Source organism: Diaporthe batatas (assembly GCF_019321695.1).
Source record: "Diaporthe batatas strain CRI 302-4 chromosome Unknown Contig00020, whole genome shotgun sequence".
NCBI classification, from domain to species: domain Eukaryota; kingdom Fungi; phylum Ascomycota; class Sordariomycetes; order Diaporthales; family Diaporthaceae; genus Diaporthe; species Diaporthe batatas.
The window spans coordinates 496,741-512,415 of NW_025408567.1; the positions used below are offsets into that span (position 1 = coordinate 496,741).

The 15,675-nt window shown below is 48.5% G+C and overlaps 6 protein-coding genes across 6 annotated transcripts; 5 read left to right on the forward strand and 1 right to left on the reverse strand.

Moving 5' to 3' along the window:
* Positions 1–187: 187 nt before the first annotated feature.
* KVR01_012590 (uncharacterized protein) lies at positions 188–859 on the forward strand (the record flags this gene model as incomplete). Its single annotated transcript, XM_044781393.1, has 1 exon — positions 188–859. One exon carries the CDS (start codon positions 188–190, stop codon positions 857–859), a length of 672 nt encoding a protein of 223 aa, XP_044638401.1.
* A 3,875-nt stretch (positions 860–4,734) lies between these two features.
* On the reverse strand, positions 4,735–6,340 carry KVR01_012672 (uncharacterized protein; the record flags this gene model as incomplete). The annotated part of the gene is made up of 5 exons (XM_044791357.1): positions 4,735–4,776; positions 4,840–5,318; positions 5,372–5,423; positions 5,492–6,158; positions 6,225–6,340. 5 exons carry the CDS (start codon positions 6,338–6,340, stop codon positions 4,735–4,737), a joined length of 1,356 nt encoding a protein of 451 aa, XP_044638483.1.
* Positions 6,341–6,990: 650 nt separating this feature from the next.
* Positions 6,991–8,432, forward strand: KVR01_012618 (uncharacterized protein; the record flags this gene model as incomplete). The annotated part of the gene is made up of 4 exons (XM_044786768.1): positions 6,991–7,674; positions 7,737–7,833; positions 7,902–7,993; positions 8,055–8,432. 4 exons carry the CDS (start codon positions 6,991–6,993, stop codon positions 8,430–8,432), a joined length of 1,251 nt encoding a protein of 416 aa, XP_044638429.1.
* Positions 8,433–9,425: 993 nt separating this feature from the next.
* KVR01_012606 (uncharacterized protein) lies at positions 9,426–11,877 on the forward strand. Its single transcript, XM_044784677.1, has 5 exons — positions 9,426–10,411; positions 10,477–10,540; positions 10,666–10,899; positions 10,966–11,286; positions 11,345–11,877. The coding sequence occupies exons 1-5, from the start codon at positions 9,630–9,632 to the stop codon at positions 11,465–11,467; spliced, it is 1,524 nt and encodes a 507-aa protein (XP_044638417.1). The 5' UTR covers positions 9,426–9,629; the 3' UTR covers positions 11,468–11,877.
* Positions 11,878–12,390: 513 nt separating this feature from the next.
* On the forward strand, positions 12,391–13,168 carry KVR01_012591 (uncharacterized protein; the record flags this gene model as incomplete). The annotated part of the gene is made up of 2 exons (XM_044790444.1): positions 12,391–12,659; positions 12,730–13,168. The coding sequence occupies 2 exons, from the start codon at positions 12,391–12,393 to the stop codon at positions 13,166–13,168; spliced, it is 708 nt and encodes a 235-aa protein (XP_044638402.1).
* A 1,234-nt stretch (positions 13,169–14,402) lies between these two features.
* On the forward strand, positions 14,403–15,379 carry KVR01_012684 (uncharacterized protein; the record flags this gene model as incomplete). Its single annotated transcript, XM_044790315.1, has 3 exons — positions 14,403–14,547; positions 14,616–15,274; positions 15,356–15,379. Exons 1-3 carry the CDS (start codon positions 14,460–14,462, stop codon positions 15,377–15,379), a joined length of 771 nt encoding a protein of 256 aa, XP_044638495.1. The 5' UTR covers positions 14,403–14,459.
* Between the last annotated feature and the right edge of the window lie 296 nt (positions 15,380–15,675).

The following is a 15,675-nucleotide window of genomic DNA, read 5'->3' on the forward strand; positions in this document are numbered from 1 at the left end:
ACGGTTGGTTAGATCCCAAAGATCCCAAACGAAGTCACCCAAGCTAGTATTACAGCGCCTACAACCAAGTTTTGTTCCAGATAAGAGTTGGTATTCCACAGCCCTGTCTCTGGCAAACTATACCCTGCCTCAACTTCCTCAACACTGGAGTGAGAAATATCTTGTCAGGTCCTAATCTGCAGCACGGATGGAAGTCAGAATTGGGGACGCCAAAACGACTGCGGCGTTGGAGCAGGACGGCCATTTGCGCTGTTTGTTGATGCTCAAGTACAAGCACCGTGACCGGCACTCCGTGCCATCTATCGCATGGGCGAGAAGGAAGGCCGAAGAGGTCAGCCGGGGACTACTGAACGGGGCAGGTTTGGACCCCGAGACCGCCAATTTCACGGTGTCTATGAACATGGTGTCACTCGGCGAACGCCGCCATCACTCCTACATATGCTACGATCTCTACCTGGAGAAGTGCAGCAGCGAAACCCGCGATACGATTGACCGGAGCACTCGGCGGCCAATCCATGTGATCTCGAAGAGGGGCGACGTCCTCATTGCGCGCAGGGACCCCAAATTGGACGAGGATGTTGGTGCGCGCTATGAGGGCTTTCAGGAATTGGACAAAGGACCGCGACCATACTTTTCCGACTCTGAGAATCCACCGCTCTACAATATGGCCCTGGGCAGACGCGTCGAAGAGCCTTGGGTCAAGGATGCCGACAACAACGTCGAGGATGACGTCGAGGATGACGTCGATGATGGCAAGGATTATGGAGACGAGGGCGAGGGCGAGGGCGACTGGAGACCCGATCAAGGTCGAGAGGATGGGAAAGGCTCTAACGCGCAGACGGCCGAGGCTGAGACTTAGGACAATGTTGAATGGCGCGAAGCAAGGTCCAAAGTACATATGTAGCATGTCTGGAATGATACCGGCCATAATGATTATGACAGACCTAGGAAAGTTTCTGAGACTGGCCTACCTAGATAACAGTCACTTACAATGAATGTGTTAATAATTGTCTATGAAGCTCGAGGATAGCTACTCCCATGCAATGTTCAAGTAACTTTGTTTGCAATCAACTCGTATATTGAATCTCGAATCTGCAAGTTGGTTTTCACGTTCAGATTACTTGCGGGGCCTTCAGTTCCCAATGGACGCAAAGACAAGGGCCTGCTCTTTTTGGCACCAAAATTTATTCCTTCAATGGCTGTTCTGTTGTCAATGTTACTTCAGGTTTAAAGGATTCAAGCGCCCCGCAGACCAATGCCTTCAATGTTCGACCAGGGTACACGACGAAGGAGCCGGGACCCATTAAGTGGCCGGACCTGAGACGACTAGCATGGTCGGCCATTTCTCGAGAGCCTGGCCGGATCTGGGCCCGACCTCGGCCTGGTATCTGGTTACAAGCTCTGTGGACCTGAAGATCTCACCAATATTCATCATTTCCCGGAGCGAAAGGATTTCAAATGCAACCAGAGCTATTGTCGGCGGGGCGGACTTCTTACCAACATGCATTCAAAACGAAGGCCACGAACGATCAACCAGGATTTCGCCAATCGTGCCACAGTCTCGTAAGACAGCCTCATTGGCCTGAAACGTGTATCCATCTGAAAACTCATCACCAACAACAACGAAAGCGGTACATCTATTTCAGGATCACGAAGCTGTGCCGTAGTAGAGCGTGGAGAGACTGCCTTCGAGACTCTTGGTGTTGGCGAGCTTTCCACATATGTAGAATGAATTGCTGAGCTACGAATTTAAATGCCACTGGTCAAGCCCCTGAGAAAATTGCAGTTGAGTGCTTACCACCGTATGAAGGCGCCATGTATGTCCTTGGACGTATACGGAATAGAAGCGAAACCACATTACTCTCAACTACATCTTCATTTCATATATGTCAGGGCCATGGGCTGAACACCCGCAGGACCAACCAGTGGGTCCGTACACTCTGCTTATCTTATCAGCCCAAGTGGCCTCCATACCTCTCGCAACGTGGAATTGCAGCTTCGCTACCTCCCCCATACTATTCCTTAGGTAACTCTAGTTTTAAATCAACAATTCTTCACAGATAATTTGAGCCTTCTTTTGCTATAGGTCGCGAGGACCGTCTCAATATAGTGGTTTCATTTTTTAATCCCCATATATATAAAATATATATAGCACCTTTATATAATAATAAACACTTAAAACTTAATATTTAAAGAAATATAGTATTAATAATAATAGAAAGAAAATATAATATATAAATATATAGTTAAACTTATATTATATAAATAAAGTTAAAAAGTATTATTATTAATAATATTATATTAAAATTATTAATATAAATAACTTAAAAGTTAATTTATTATAATATTAAAGTTAAAGTTAGTAAAGTAGTAATATAATAAGATTAAAATAGTCTTAGAATAACTTTTATAAAAAGAATTTTATAATATAAAACTTAATAAACTAACTCTTTCTTATTAATATACTTAATAGTTATTTAAATTAACTCTTATTAAATAAACTAATATAATCTCTATCTTAAATATATAGTTAATAGAATAATAATATTATAATAGTAAATCTATTTAAAAAACCTTTTATATAAATTTTATAAAAGATTAAAATCTTTTAAAAATTAAATAAAGTTTATTTCTTATATATTAAATAAATATTATATAAGAAAAATAAAAGTTTAAATATTTAAGAGTTAAATCTTTTTTAAATATATTACTTTATTATTAAGGATTTATTTACTTTTATATAATATATAAAGAATATAATAGAAGAGGGAGCTTTATAAGGGAAGCTAATAACTTTATATATAGATAAATTTAAAAGTATATATTAAATAATTATTAACATTATATTAAAATATAAAGTAATAATTAATTTAAAAGTTAAAAAGATAATAAATAGTTAAATAGTTAAATACAATATGGCCGAAGCCCTTTATTTTATATATTCTTTTTATATTTTCATAGAACACTTACTCTCACGCAACCACTTCACTTCAAAGACTTCCGACATATGCAAGTACATATCCGTGACCTATCCTAGAATACGTCCTCCTAAAAGAGCAGGCGGACAAAAAAAGCGATGTGGAAAAATTTTCAATACTCGAGCAGACCCCTGCCCAGAGAGCGTTAAGAAGAACAGGCTCTGCAAGGCGCTTCCTGATGATACCCGCGACGAACGGTCTCCCGAGAAATGTGATGCCTGCAAAAAACGAAAATCGCCCGGTTATGACTCCGGCGCCGAGTCTGGATCCTCCTCCTCAAGTGGTTTCTCAACCAGCGGCTCGGAATCGGATACGTCGACCCGTAGCAGACGATAAACATCTGTGTGGGCAGCACCTGAGTTTGGACAGTTCGCAACGAGGTACCTAGGTATGTTGTAGCCAGATCGCGGTAATTTCGGGATTGATTAATGACTAACATTATCTGAGCATAATCAGTGTCTTGCTTTTGTGTTTACGACTTTCAGAACGGCTGGTTCGGCTGAGTCGGCAGGATAGATATCAGGAAGATCATGCTGTTAGTTTGCTCAGAAATAGTCTGCTGGTAATATAACCGGAATTTGATTTTCGTTTGAACCTGTGCCACTGAGTGAAATGTACCAGCTGTAATAGTGAGTATGAGTGCGTGCTTGAATTACGTATCAACAGAATTCGACCGCAATCAGGTACGTTGATTCTTCATTCCGTCTTCAGTGCGTCATCCGAGTCGTTACTGAAGAGAGACACCAGCGGGGATATGTGATCAGAAACACCGAAATACGTAGATGCTTGTTGGGGAAATCTTCATATCTGCATATAGAAGCGAGTCAGCGACGATATGCACGTGTGAACACATGCGCCGTGCTGCTTTGCTGATCATCCGGCCAGCACTCGGAGCATTATCCCGAGGCTCGTGGCTCGAAGAAACCATTGTACTTGGGATGTACAAATCACGCACGTCGCATTTCCATTCGCTTGCCCCTCCATCCCCGTCGACATGATGTGCCAGACGGTGTCGGGGCTCATGTAAACCCTCGTCTCCTCACGGCTTTCTGTGGGCATGCTCGAGGCGTCAGGCCAAAATGCCCCTTCCCAGCTTGGGTCTACTACTAGTACGTCCTGGGGGTTGATATCCGAAAGATGGGCCTCTTGCCACGGTTGAGATTTGTATGCATTCAAGCAGCCCAAGGAGGATGAGTTCATGAGCGAGGAGGTTTCCAAGTACCTGGAGGACTCTATCTCCTTAGCCCGCCAGATGGGTAAGGACCACCGCTTCATTTTCAATTATTACATATGGCCTATCCAATCAGTTATGGAGCGGCATGGTCAAGAGTTTCTGGCTATTTTATGACGTGTGGTGAAGAAGTGGGACCCGAAACGTTTTCCAGAGTTAATTTGTAGGTGCTATCAGACAAAGCACTTGGGATGAGTGATCCGGTTGTTTAGGCGTGCATAGTTCGAAAAGCTACCTATGGATGGATACATGTGTTGAACGGCATTGGGCTCAATAGTAGACAGATATATTGACAGCCGAGTTCATCGGAGCCGCGGGTGGTTGCTCTGTAGTCCCTCTTCTGCTACCTCAAGTCCAGCATTACGAAGTGTAGTTAGTGTAGTGTAGTGTTATATAAAAGTTTTACCCGGGTAAGTTAAAAGTACTCCATTCTGATTAGTCCAAATTCTTTTCAATCCTGTGTTTTCCTCTCACTTGACCCTCCACTTTGCCCATGAAACACTCTGGCTTCTTCGGCACATCTCTTCACCAGGTGGTCGATAGGACTGATAGAACATGAGCTGCGGCCTAGGTTGTTTTAAGTTGGTTAGTCACATGAAAAAAAGCTGAAATCTTTTCTCAGTCACTGACCTTCGTGTTAATCGTCAAGGTGGTAATGTTAGGGTTCCTGATATCGTCGCAGGGCGCGTGGTAGCAAGGGTCCTGTTCAACTCCGGTGCCAGTGTGAAGACCACCAACGGGCTTGTTCAGGATCTGCCAGAATGACGCATAGTCGCTTCCATTCGTGAATTGGGCCGGTGTAACCACCAAACCCTTGGAAGTGAAGTCATCCACGAAAAGCTGCTCGATCGCATCAGATCCAGGCGGACCAGCGGCGCCGTGCGTGCTACCGTCGCCGTCGAAGACCCCAAAGTAGCCCTTGGATACCATGTCGAAGTTGAGGTACGCCAGGATTCGGGCTATTTCTTCTGCTGCTAGGTTGTTGACATAGTACCTTGACCCGAGTAGGCCTCGTTCCTCGGCACCCCACCAGGCGAATCGTACCCGGTTCTTCGTTGTGTACTTGGACAGGGCCGTCACCAGCTCCAGCAACAGGCTCGATCCGGATGCTGCGGGGAAGTCAGTAAAATATCCCGGAGTGAGGAATCTGGGCTCGCATTACCATTGTCATTGATACCAGGACCAGACACAACACTGTCAAGATGGGCTCCGAGCTGGAAATCGCATGTCAGCGTATGACAAGCCAAAGAAAAGCATCTACATCTAAGTGTGGGTGACTTACAATAATGGTGTTGTCAGGATCACCGCCAATCGTCTCAGCAAAGACATTCTGGGTGATTCTAGTGTCTGTAATCTCTGCAGACAACACCGTGGCGTTAACAATTTCCCCAGCCTCGATCCTCCCTTTTAGTTCCAGTCCGGGGGCATTGTTGATGAACACTGCGGGAATGTCGTTAGGATCCGACCTCGAGAGCCCCGCAGAAGTCTGACGAGAGGGAACATTGTTGTAGATGATGGTCGCGAGAGCACCAGACCTCGCAGCTGGCACTACCTTGCCGTCGAGGAATCCGGGGCGCACACCAGGACAATCTCCAGCCTCGACCAAGACGATCTTGTCAGTCACGTCAAGGTCGGCGTAAGAAGCAATTTCGCACCCTGCACTGCCTGCAGGTCCGACCACGACATCGGCCGTCAGCCCCCCCGTTGGCGTGTATGGGGATGTATAGACCGGGAAGACCTCGTACCGGACCCCGTTGACGGTGAGATTGGCTCTAGAGTCGCGATTTAGAACGGCGGGGAAGTCCTGTTTCCAGGCTTTCACACCCTCGAGCTGCGATATCTTGCTCCAGACAAAGTCCACTGACGCGTCGTAGCCAGGATAGCCGAAGGCTCGGTTTCCCCCATTAGCGGTTGCAATCTCGTCGAAAGCCACGAGATCCGCTTGTAGGCTATCATCTTTTCGTATAAGCAATTACTGAGGTTGAAAGGGGAAATGTGACCCAGATTTCACTCACTTGTCTGAAACAATATCTGCCTGGAAGGATGCAGAGTCTACCAGCGGCTTCTGCGCAGCAACAGTGTTGCTCAGAAGCAAAGTGAAGCTCAGAACAGGAGCTCGTGTGAGCTTCATCGTGACCAAAATGTCCCTGAGTTTCAACTTGTGCAGTGCAAATGCCTTTGCTGTGTTCACATAGCCAATCCGACACAATGTGGTTGGCTGGGAATGACAAGAAAAGCGGAAGCTTCGTTAATACTCTGAATAAGCTTATCTGTAGCCATTATTCACATGGCACCCGCTTGAAGATGAATTTATAAACAACATCACCAGCCCAGGATGGTCGATAATAGACCGGCACGTCGAACCACTATACGATGGTGAATGATCAAATGCGGCAGTTCAGACAAAAGCCAAGCGCGAATACCGGAGCTTAGCGCCCAGACTGGGAAGGTGGTAGCTATAGGCAGGGAGCAAATGCATCTTCGCGCGTTAAGACGCTGAACGCCCAGAGTTGCTTTACCAATCCGGGCCAACACACCTGGCCGCCAGCCTATGATCATCGTCGGGATGGGGCCGCACTGGGAATAATTTTAATACAGCAACGGTGCATCTATGCACTGATAAGTGCGCTCACAAGCGAGCATGGATAAATACGAGGACAGCGGTATGGGCCGCGTATACTCAAGTATGTATATGAACTATTGTGGCCATCCCGAAGACACAAACAGTCCATGTAGCCACAGCTATCATCGCCGATCAACCTGCGACCCTTCCCAGACAAGATGAAGGCCCCTACTCTCATCAGCTTCCTCGCTGGCGCATTGCCCTTGCTGGCTGCACCAACAGAGCCAGTCCGCCGCCAGAATGAGGTGATCCCGGGCAAATTCATCGTCCGGCTGAAGCCAGGCTCGTCTCCCGAGTCGGTGTCCGCCCATCAGCTGCGCGTGCGCGGCCTACTGGCCCGGCGTGACGAGAGCATCAAGGAGACGTACCAGATTGGCGACTTCAACGCGTACTCTGGGGACTTCGACGCTGAGACAGCCAGCACCATCGCAAGCCTTCCTGAGGTTCTGAGCGTCGTGCCCGACGAGTACATCTACGTCGAGAAGACCGACGTTGACACCAGCAGCAAGCGTGCCCTTACCACACAAACAGATGCGATCTGGGCGCTTGGCGACCTCTCGCATAAGCTCAATGGGTCCACTGAATATGTCTATGATGAACGTGCGGGCGAGGGACAGACGGCTTACGTCCTGGATACGGGCATTCGTCTGACGCATACTGAGTTTGAGGGCACACGCGCCCTCTGGGGATTCAACGCCGTGACGGGTTCTGCGGAACAGACGGGCACTAACTCGGACGATGATTCTCACGGCACTCACGTTGCTGGGTCCATTGTGGGCAAGGTCAACGGCGTGGCCAAGAAAGCGACCGTGGTCGATGTGAAGGTCTTCAGGAACGGCGGTGTAGGTGCAACAGCTCGAGACCTGACCAATAATCCAAACGCCTTACTAAAGTTAAGCTATAGGGATCAACCTCCCAGGTATTGGCAGGTATGGACTGGGCTCTCAAAGACATAACTGCGAAGGGAGCAAAGGCCACTTCGGTCATCAACATGTCCCTTTGTGAGTACCCTGCTTACCTCCTTTCCTCAGGCGGCGATGATCACACAGGACTCTGACAATCCACTTAGCTGGCTGGGGGACCGATACGACTTTAGATGATGCCGCTCTTGCTCTCTACAACGAAGGTATCACTGTTCTCGCAGCTGCAGGAAACAACGATGTAAGTCACTTCTCACCGCGCCACAGATACGAACAAGCGGCTCACAAGATTTTACTGCCAGGGCCCTGCTTCCGAGCACGCACCGGCGCGTGTTCCAGAGATCATCACAGTCGGCATGAGTGATTCGGCCCGGAGGCGAGTGCTAGTCATTGAAGGCGCCTTCGGCAGCAATTACGGCCCTGAGCTGGACGTCTTCGCCCCAGGGATGGATATTTTGTCCGCGGATTTCCGATCGGACACCGGCTTCGTGTCGAAAACGGGCACCAGCATGGCGACCCCAATCACTGCGGGGCTTGTCTGCTACTTGCGGTCCATTGAGACCGGACTCGGGACACCTGATTCAATCAAGGCCAGGCTGATTGAGCTTGCGCTTGATGGCGTGCTGACGGACCCGAAAGGGTCGCCTAACAGGCTTATTAACAACGGAAACGGTCTGTAGAGAGCAAGTCCTGTGATTCATTGTAGTTATATACCTAGGTAGTGTCTGTACAAAAGAACAAGTTCAAACTGAGCAACATCTCGTGTAACATGTGTTGGATGATTATGACGTCTCTCAGGGGTCTCCTCACAGCGGCGGTGTACTGCAAGCAACACATGTGCTGGCCCGGTTGAGTGGATTCGTAGCACAGACTTTGGAGGTAGCAGCCTTCAATGGAAGGAAGTTCATGTCACAGTAGGTTCAAAGTTGTGCCGAGCCTTGTGAAATCTTGAGTAGGTTGGAGATGCATGATGGTTGGTCTAGGAGCTTGCCATCCGCCACCCATGGACTGCTTACTTGCAGTAGCGTGCTAGACTGCATGTTACGCATGGCGATCTGCAAGCTACTTGTTGTCATGATTGCAGGTTTGGCATGTGCAACGAGATTCATTCCCGATGTTGAAGATGCAGGCGAGTAAATTCTAGGCAAACATTTTGTCGACTTCATCTGCTGAGTGTGAGGTTGCACTGGGGTTTGTGTTTAAGTGATAAAGCAACAAGAAATGATGAGACGTCGGGTTGATCACGACTCTTAACACTTGAATCCAGCTCGTCGTCTACATCCGATTCGGAACAGCCATGAGAATAGTAAGCACTAGAATAAAGCGACAAGTCACTACCTCACAGTAAAATTCTCAAAGTTTAGAGAGGCAACCCTGCACTACAAAGCCAATTGCAAAGCTGCCCAATTGTATTTGACATCAACTCGTGTGACAGAACGGACACGACCCCCTCCTCCCCGCCTCCTTGCATATGCGGTACTACCTCTCCCGCAAAATGTGGGCACTCGACCCACCTATTATTGTTGATATTTGTTTTTGACCCAGCTGCAAGTGGGTAGCGTTCATGGTCAGCCAGCCGCTCTAGCCGTGTCTTGGTGGAAATATCGGGGCAACAAACAGGTATGATGTTGCTATCATCTAGTTATCACTTTAGCCTCCTGCCGGCGCGGCGAGATGTGGAATCAGGGTCGCCTGCCAGGATATTTAAGGAACAGGCTCACACCCTCTGCAGATTCAAGTTGAAGCTGGTCACCTGCTCTCGCCAGTCTTGTTCCTACTTCAGGACCTAATGGCACCGTCTCATTTTGTCTTTTAGTTGAGACTTGGCTACCCCAGAATCACCGCGAAGATCTCTTGAGCCCTTTTATCTGTCAACGATGCAATCGTTATACTCTGGGCTGTTAGGCCCGCACGAGACCATGGCGCTTGCATTGGCATTCACTGTTGCTATTGTTTGGTGGTTCGTTTCTGCATTCAGAAATTGGTACCGCCTTTCTCACGTTCCCGGGCCGTTCCTGGCTTCAATATCTTCACTGTGGATGGTCAAGAAAGTCCTGAGTGGAACCGTCGCAGAAGCCTTGCTGGGCCTACAACAGCATGGGCGTCTCGTGAGAGTGGGTCCGAACTACCTTTTGACAGACGATCCGGACACTCTCCGCCAAATAGCGTCTGCCAGAAGCGAATACAACAGGGATGAGTGGTGGGAAAGCTTGAGCCTGACGCCAGGACATTCCAATCTCGCAACCATTCTGGAAATAGGACCCCATGATAAGGTCAAAGCCAAGATGTCTGCCGCTTACGGCGGTCGAGACAACATGGACATGGAGAGGAGGGTCGAGGCAAAGATCATGCACATGAAGGATGTCATACGCCAAAGATACGTTTGCGAAGGCGACCAAGCCAAATCTGTCGACCTCGCGCGTTTGTCCTATTACTTCACTCTGGACATCATCACCGACCTGGCTTACGGCGAGTCGTTTGGCTTCTTGGATGCCGAGGGCGACTTGTACAACTATACAAAATCCCTGGACCAGCTGCTCAATGTGACTGGTGTTGTCTCAGAACTCCCTACCATGCGGAAAATTGTCAACTTTCCCGCGGTCAACTATTTCTTGAGACCCAATTTCTCCGACAAATCAGGCTTGGGTCGTTTGATGGGGTGCGTGCTCTCTGGAATTTTTGAACAAGCCAACTTGAGAATTGATCTGACAGAGCTTGCCATAGGATCGCCCGAGACATAATTGAGAAGCGGTACGAAAGCGGCGAGGTGAACCACGGAGACATGCTGGTACGTGCCCCAAGTGCTACTTTCCCCTCTAGCAGACTGTTTTCCTTCTCCTTTTGCTCCTGATATTTCAACTGTGCAACTTTAGCACAAATCTTTGGGCCGTGTAAGGTTAACAAAGAAACCAGGGATCCTTCATGCGCCACGGGATAGAAAAGGGGCCTGCCATAGACGAAGTGCCGCTTCAACTAATTGCCGGCGCGGAGACCAGCTCAACAGTCATCAGGAGTACCATGTGCTTTCTAATGACAACCCCTCGGGTCTACCAGAAGCTCAAGTCACACATCAATGAGGCAATCCAGGCCGGTGTAGCATCATCACCCATAACCGTGGAGGAGGCGAAAAAGCTACCATACCTGCAGGTAAGAAGCAGTTTTGCCGACGGGATCAGTAGTGGATACCGATGAAATATGCTCACAAATATCTAGGCCGTCCTCTCTGAAGGAATCAGGATGCGTCCACCGGCGCCATACGGCCACTACAAGGTTGTTCCTCCAGGCGGCGACACCCTCAATGGCCTGTTCATCCCCGAGGGGACGGCTGTCGGGCACAACTCGTTCTCGATGATGAGACGAAAGGAAATTTTCGGGGAAGACGTGGGGATATTCCGGCCGGAGCGCTGGCTCGAGTGCAGTGACGCCCAGAGACAGCAAATGGACCGGACAGTTGACATCCACTTCGGGGGAGGCCGGTGGATGTGCGCCGGTAAGCTCGTGGCCTATACTGAGCTGTACAAGATATACTTCGAGGTGAGTTTCCCGCCGATTTGCCCGGTCAAATAGCCTCTAACGAGACGACTGTTCATAGCTCTTGAGGGAGTTTGATTTCCAGCTCGTCAATACGTCGATGCCATACAAGGAAGATTCCTTTGTGCTCTGGAGACAGAGGGATATGCATGTCAGGATCTCCAAGGCCACTTGGGGTAACTGATGGTAATCAGTTTCTACGAGGAGGACGCAAATTCCTGTGTCTCTGGGAGGAATTCGAGATAGCGGATATATTGTCTCAACGCAAACGGGAACTCCCAAGACGAGATAGTCAAAACTATCAGTAGTTGTGGCCGTTGCAAACCCGGGGTTCTCCCTAGAACTTGCAAGTGTGGAATTGGGATTGCTCGGCTTTGTCTGCATTCACTTCGATTTGACCTTGCGCATCAAGTGAACAGGACCTACGCCCCAGCACCTACATACTTTGGTATATATAGTCCCATGGTATGGCGCTTCGAAATAATTGCAGTAAGCATTGCTCACGGCTATCGTATCTGCAAAATGCCTAAAAAGGGCCCAGTAGAAATGATGATCTGAATTATTCCCGTGGACTGGTCCGATGTGAATCTCGCTAATCTACTCCCGTAGGATCAATAACCGGTAAGCCGCCTGCTTGGCCTGCAAAGCTTGTTATGAGCGCTAAATGAGCGGCGAAACCCCTTTTGATGTGGGTGCACACGACCAACGGACACCCCAGACCAGGATGCTTTTTTCCGCTCATGAGGGGTCCGTCATTCTTTTGGAAGCATGTTGTCAATCAATTTCCCGGTACCGATGGTTGCGTTTCATGTTGATCCCGTTGAGTGGCCAAGGAACGTCTGGCTCCGTGGGAAGCATGGGCCGAAATCTCCGAATTAATATGGGACATAGTTAATTAGTCTGCTCAGGGCGGCAGGCGACGATACACCCGGTCCGGCTGCAACAACGGAGGGAGCGGGCTGGAACTAGCTCTGCTGAAGGCGAATAAATATCTTGGCCCGGGCATATTGTTTTTCTATTCTTCGGTTCACTGTTCATGCCACCCGTGCCCCAAGCTCCACTGACCTCACGTACCTCGCCCAAATCCGCGCTCACACACCTGCAATAATGTTCCGCCAAGCCGCTGTCTTCGTACTTGCTCTCGTGCCACTAGCACTTGGTCAAGCCTCCAACGATTTCGAGAGCGGATGGGATCAGACCGCATGGCCGACATACGCGCAAGACTGCAATCAGGGTGGTAAAGTCACTTTGGACAGCTCGACCGCCCACAGCGGCAAGAACTCGATCAGGGTTGATGGTGCCGGTGGTTACTGTGGACACATCTTCTTCGGCACCACCAAAGTGCCCAGCGGCGATGTCTACGTCAGGTCTTATGTGTAAGTTCTCAAGAAAAGAAAATTGCAATAATACATTGGCCTCAAGACTAATGCTTTCTTCCACATGCAGTAAGGCATCAAAGGCTCTGACAGACTCCCACGTCTCCTTCATCACCATGCCCGACTCAGCCCAAGGGACGAACAAGCATCTCCGCATCGGTGGCCAGAGCAAGATCCTGATGTACAACCGCGAGACCGACGACGCCACACTCCCAGACCTCTCACCACAGGGCATTGCCACATCCGCAGCCTTGCCAACGGGCAGCTGGCAGTGCTTCGAGTACCACTTGGGCACTGACGGCAGCATCGAGACTTGGCTCAACAACAACACCGTTGCTGGTCTTACAGTGAAGCCGGGCGTCACCAACCCAAACGCGGCTCAGTGGCAAAGGAGTACGATTAAGCCCAAGATCACCGCTGTCTACTTCGGTTGGGAGTCTTATGGCGGTGATACTAACACGTTTTGGTACGATGATGTTGTCGTCAGCTCGAGCCGAGTCGGTTGTTAGTTTGGATTAGATATAAAGCTTCAATAGAAACGTTCAATGTTGCGATACAGTAACCTGAAGTCAAAGTTTTGCCACAATTGAATTCAGCCAGGGACAATATAGAGGCTTGATCCGTTCTGCAGAAAGCGGGTGCATCTACGGATCCGCCATGCTCTCCAGCTGTAATCCAACTGGGAGCCGAGTAACAACCGTGCTACAGATTGCTGGCAAGAATGCATTATACGGAACACAACCCATTCCTTTGAACAACCCACTAGATACAAATTGTCCAAAAAGCAATTGTACGCGGGTTGCCTCATCTGTGTTCGAGGGCGACTATACATATAAGCAGCTCTTCATGGACGCCTGCTTATTCGCGGTGCACTCGATGTCAATATCAACACCGAGAGCAAACGAGCGGTTTCAATAAAAGTCCCCGCCTATAGGCGAGATTATCAAAGCCAGGGATCCCATAGGCCGTTATTCAAGGGTACTTAGCGACTTCATCTCTGGAAAGAAAGAAGTATAGGCCTCATTTACCTCACCAAAATCTTCAAGGTTTATAAGTCAATAGTGACTTTGAGAATATGGTCAAAACCCGAACCAGCTGTGGCAAGCACTTTACTCAAATTAAGCATAATTATTTTGTGAATACTGGTGTTTAAATGAGCATAATAAGCGAAACATATGGTTGCGTCTGGCTACAAACCGTTCTATCAGAAAAAGATCCATGCCTAAGAGCACTCATTCTAGAGTCTATCGCGACCTTCTAGAACAGAATACCAAATGAGCAAAGGCGACAGCTTGGGAATACCTTGGAAGAGCGGCAGGGGTGGGTGTGAAGCGGGAGAGAAGACTGCCTGCCTGACATGGCGGTTAGGGAAAAGTCCAAGACAGCGAGCTGAAATGCGAGTGAAATGCTTGCCATCGCTTGGAAACATTTCACCTAATATTCGCGTCTCTCATCTTGAGTCCGGCTTATCTATCCCAAAATCTGGGTGCTTTCACTTGAACAGACATCTGGACCTCGCTGGTAGGGTGTTTGTGGTGTTAGTCAACATTTCTTAGTCAACCCAATGCTGCCGACAAGCCATGCCGGCCACGTAAGAAAGGGCAAGTCATTGATGCACGGAGTTCTCGCGCTATTCTCCATTCGGACGTGGTGGCAGATACGTAAGGTCTCCAAGATTAATCCACTGGCAAACATATGACGTCCCCGGGAGTCTTGCGACAGCGAGGAGATAAAACTATTCTCAACGAATAGCATAGTAGCTGCACACCCGAGCACTTCCGCCTCAAGTACTCTATTACAATGTCTGTCGACACCAAGCAACGGTTGGTCCTCAACCTAGCCGACGTTAAGATGGCAGCGGTGGAAAAGCTGCCGACTATTGCTAGAGGTGAGGTGAGCACTCCCAGGCGGGCTTTTTAAGAATTACGTTTCCTGACGGATCTGTCGTTCTCGCAGAATTCTTCGAAGCTGGCTCAGCCGATCAAGTCACAGTGTTGGAAAACACGACAGCTTACTCCAAATATCGACTACGTCCCCGAGTCCTAGTTGACGTCTCCAAGGCAGACACCTCCACGTCAGTATTCGGCCAGAAGATTCCGTTCCCCCTGTGCGCATCGCCTGCCGGGATACAGGCGATGGCACACCCCGACGGCGAGCTTGCTACGAGTCGGGCTTGCGCGAAACGGGGTGTCCACATGGGCGTCTCGACCTACTCCAACTATTCCGTCGAGGAGGTTCGGGCAGCCGGGCTCGGTGTCGGGCCGCTGCAGCACGTAATGCAGCTTTACACGATGCAGGATCGCTCGGCCCAGCTGCGTATCATCCGGCGCGCCGAGAAAGCTGGCTGTGTTGCTATCTTCTTGACAGCAGACAGTCCGGTGCTGGGTGTAAGATACAATGAAGCCAGAAACGACTTTAGAGCTCCGGAGGGTCTCGCATTTCCCATGGCCGAGAAGACCACGGAGGCTATACGTGCCCAGACACACGACGAGGGGTTTATGTCTTTCAACTCGGACTCGCACTCCTGGGCGCGCGAGATCCCCTGGCTGCGGAGTGTCACCAAGTTGCAGATCTGGATCAAAGGTGTCTTGACGGGAGAAGATGTGCAACTTGCGGTAAGTCAGTGTACCTATCCACGCACAACCCCCCCTCAAAATCACTATTTCTCACCAAAACTCACCTTTTTAAAATATTAGTTATTAATTCTATATAAATCTTAAAAATAAAAGGAAAATTTATATACATTATAAATTATAATAGAGACGTATATTAAAAGTTTTATTATTTTATTTAAATTCTATTATTAGTAAAGAAATAAAAATTTAAGATAGATTAAAAAGTATTAATTTTACACCTTATTTCAAGCCAGCGTCCACACACCCAGCAAGTCAGTCCACACACCCAGCGTTTTATTTCCACACACTTAATACCTCTTTTTATATATATAGCCTATATAAAACTATATATCTAACTAGAATTCTCTAAATTTTTAATACTTTAGGTACAAGCCCCTTTT

Coding starts and splice junctions, on each gene's coding strand:
- KVR01_012606 (XM_044784677.1), top strand. CDS start 9,630: ATGCAATCGTTATACTCTGGGCTGTTAGGCCCGCACGAGACCATGGCG. Junction 10,900..10,965: donor AAAAGCTACCATACCTGCAG/GTAAGAAGCAGT, acceptor ACAAATATCTAG/GCCGTCCTCTCTGAAGGAAT. Junction 11,287..11,344: donor TGTACAAGATATACTTCGAG/GTGAGTTTCCCG, acceptor GACTGTTCATAG/CTCTTGAGGGAGTTTGATTT.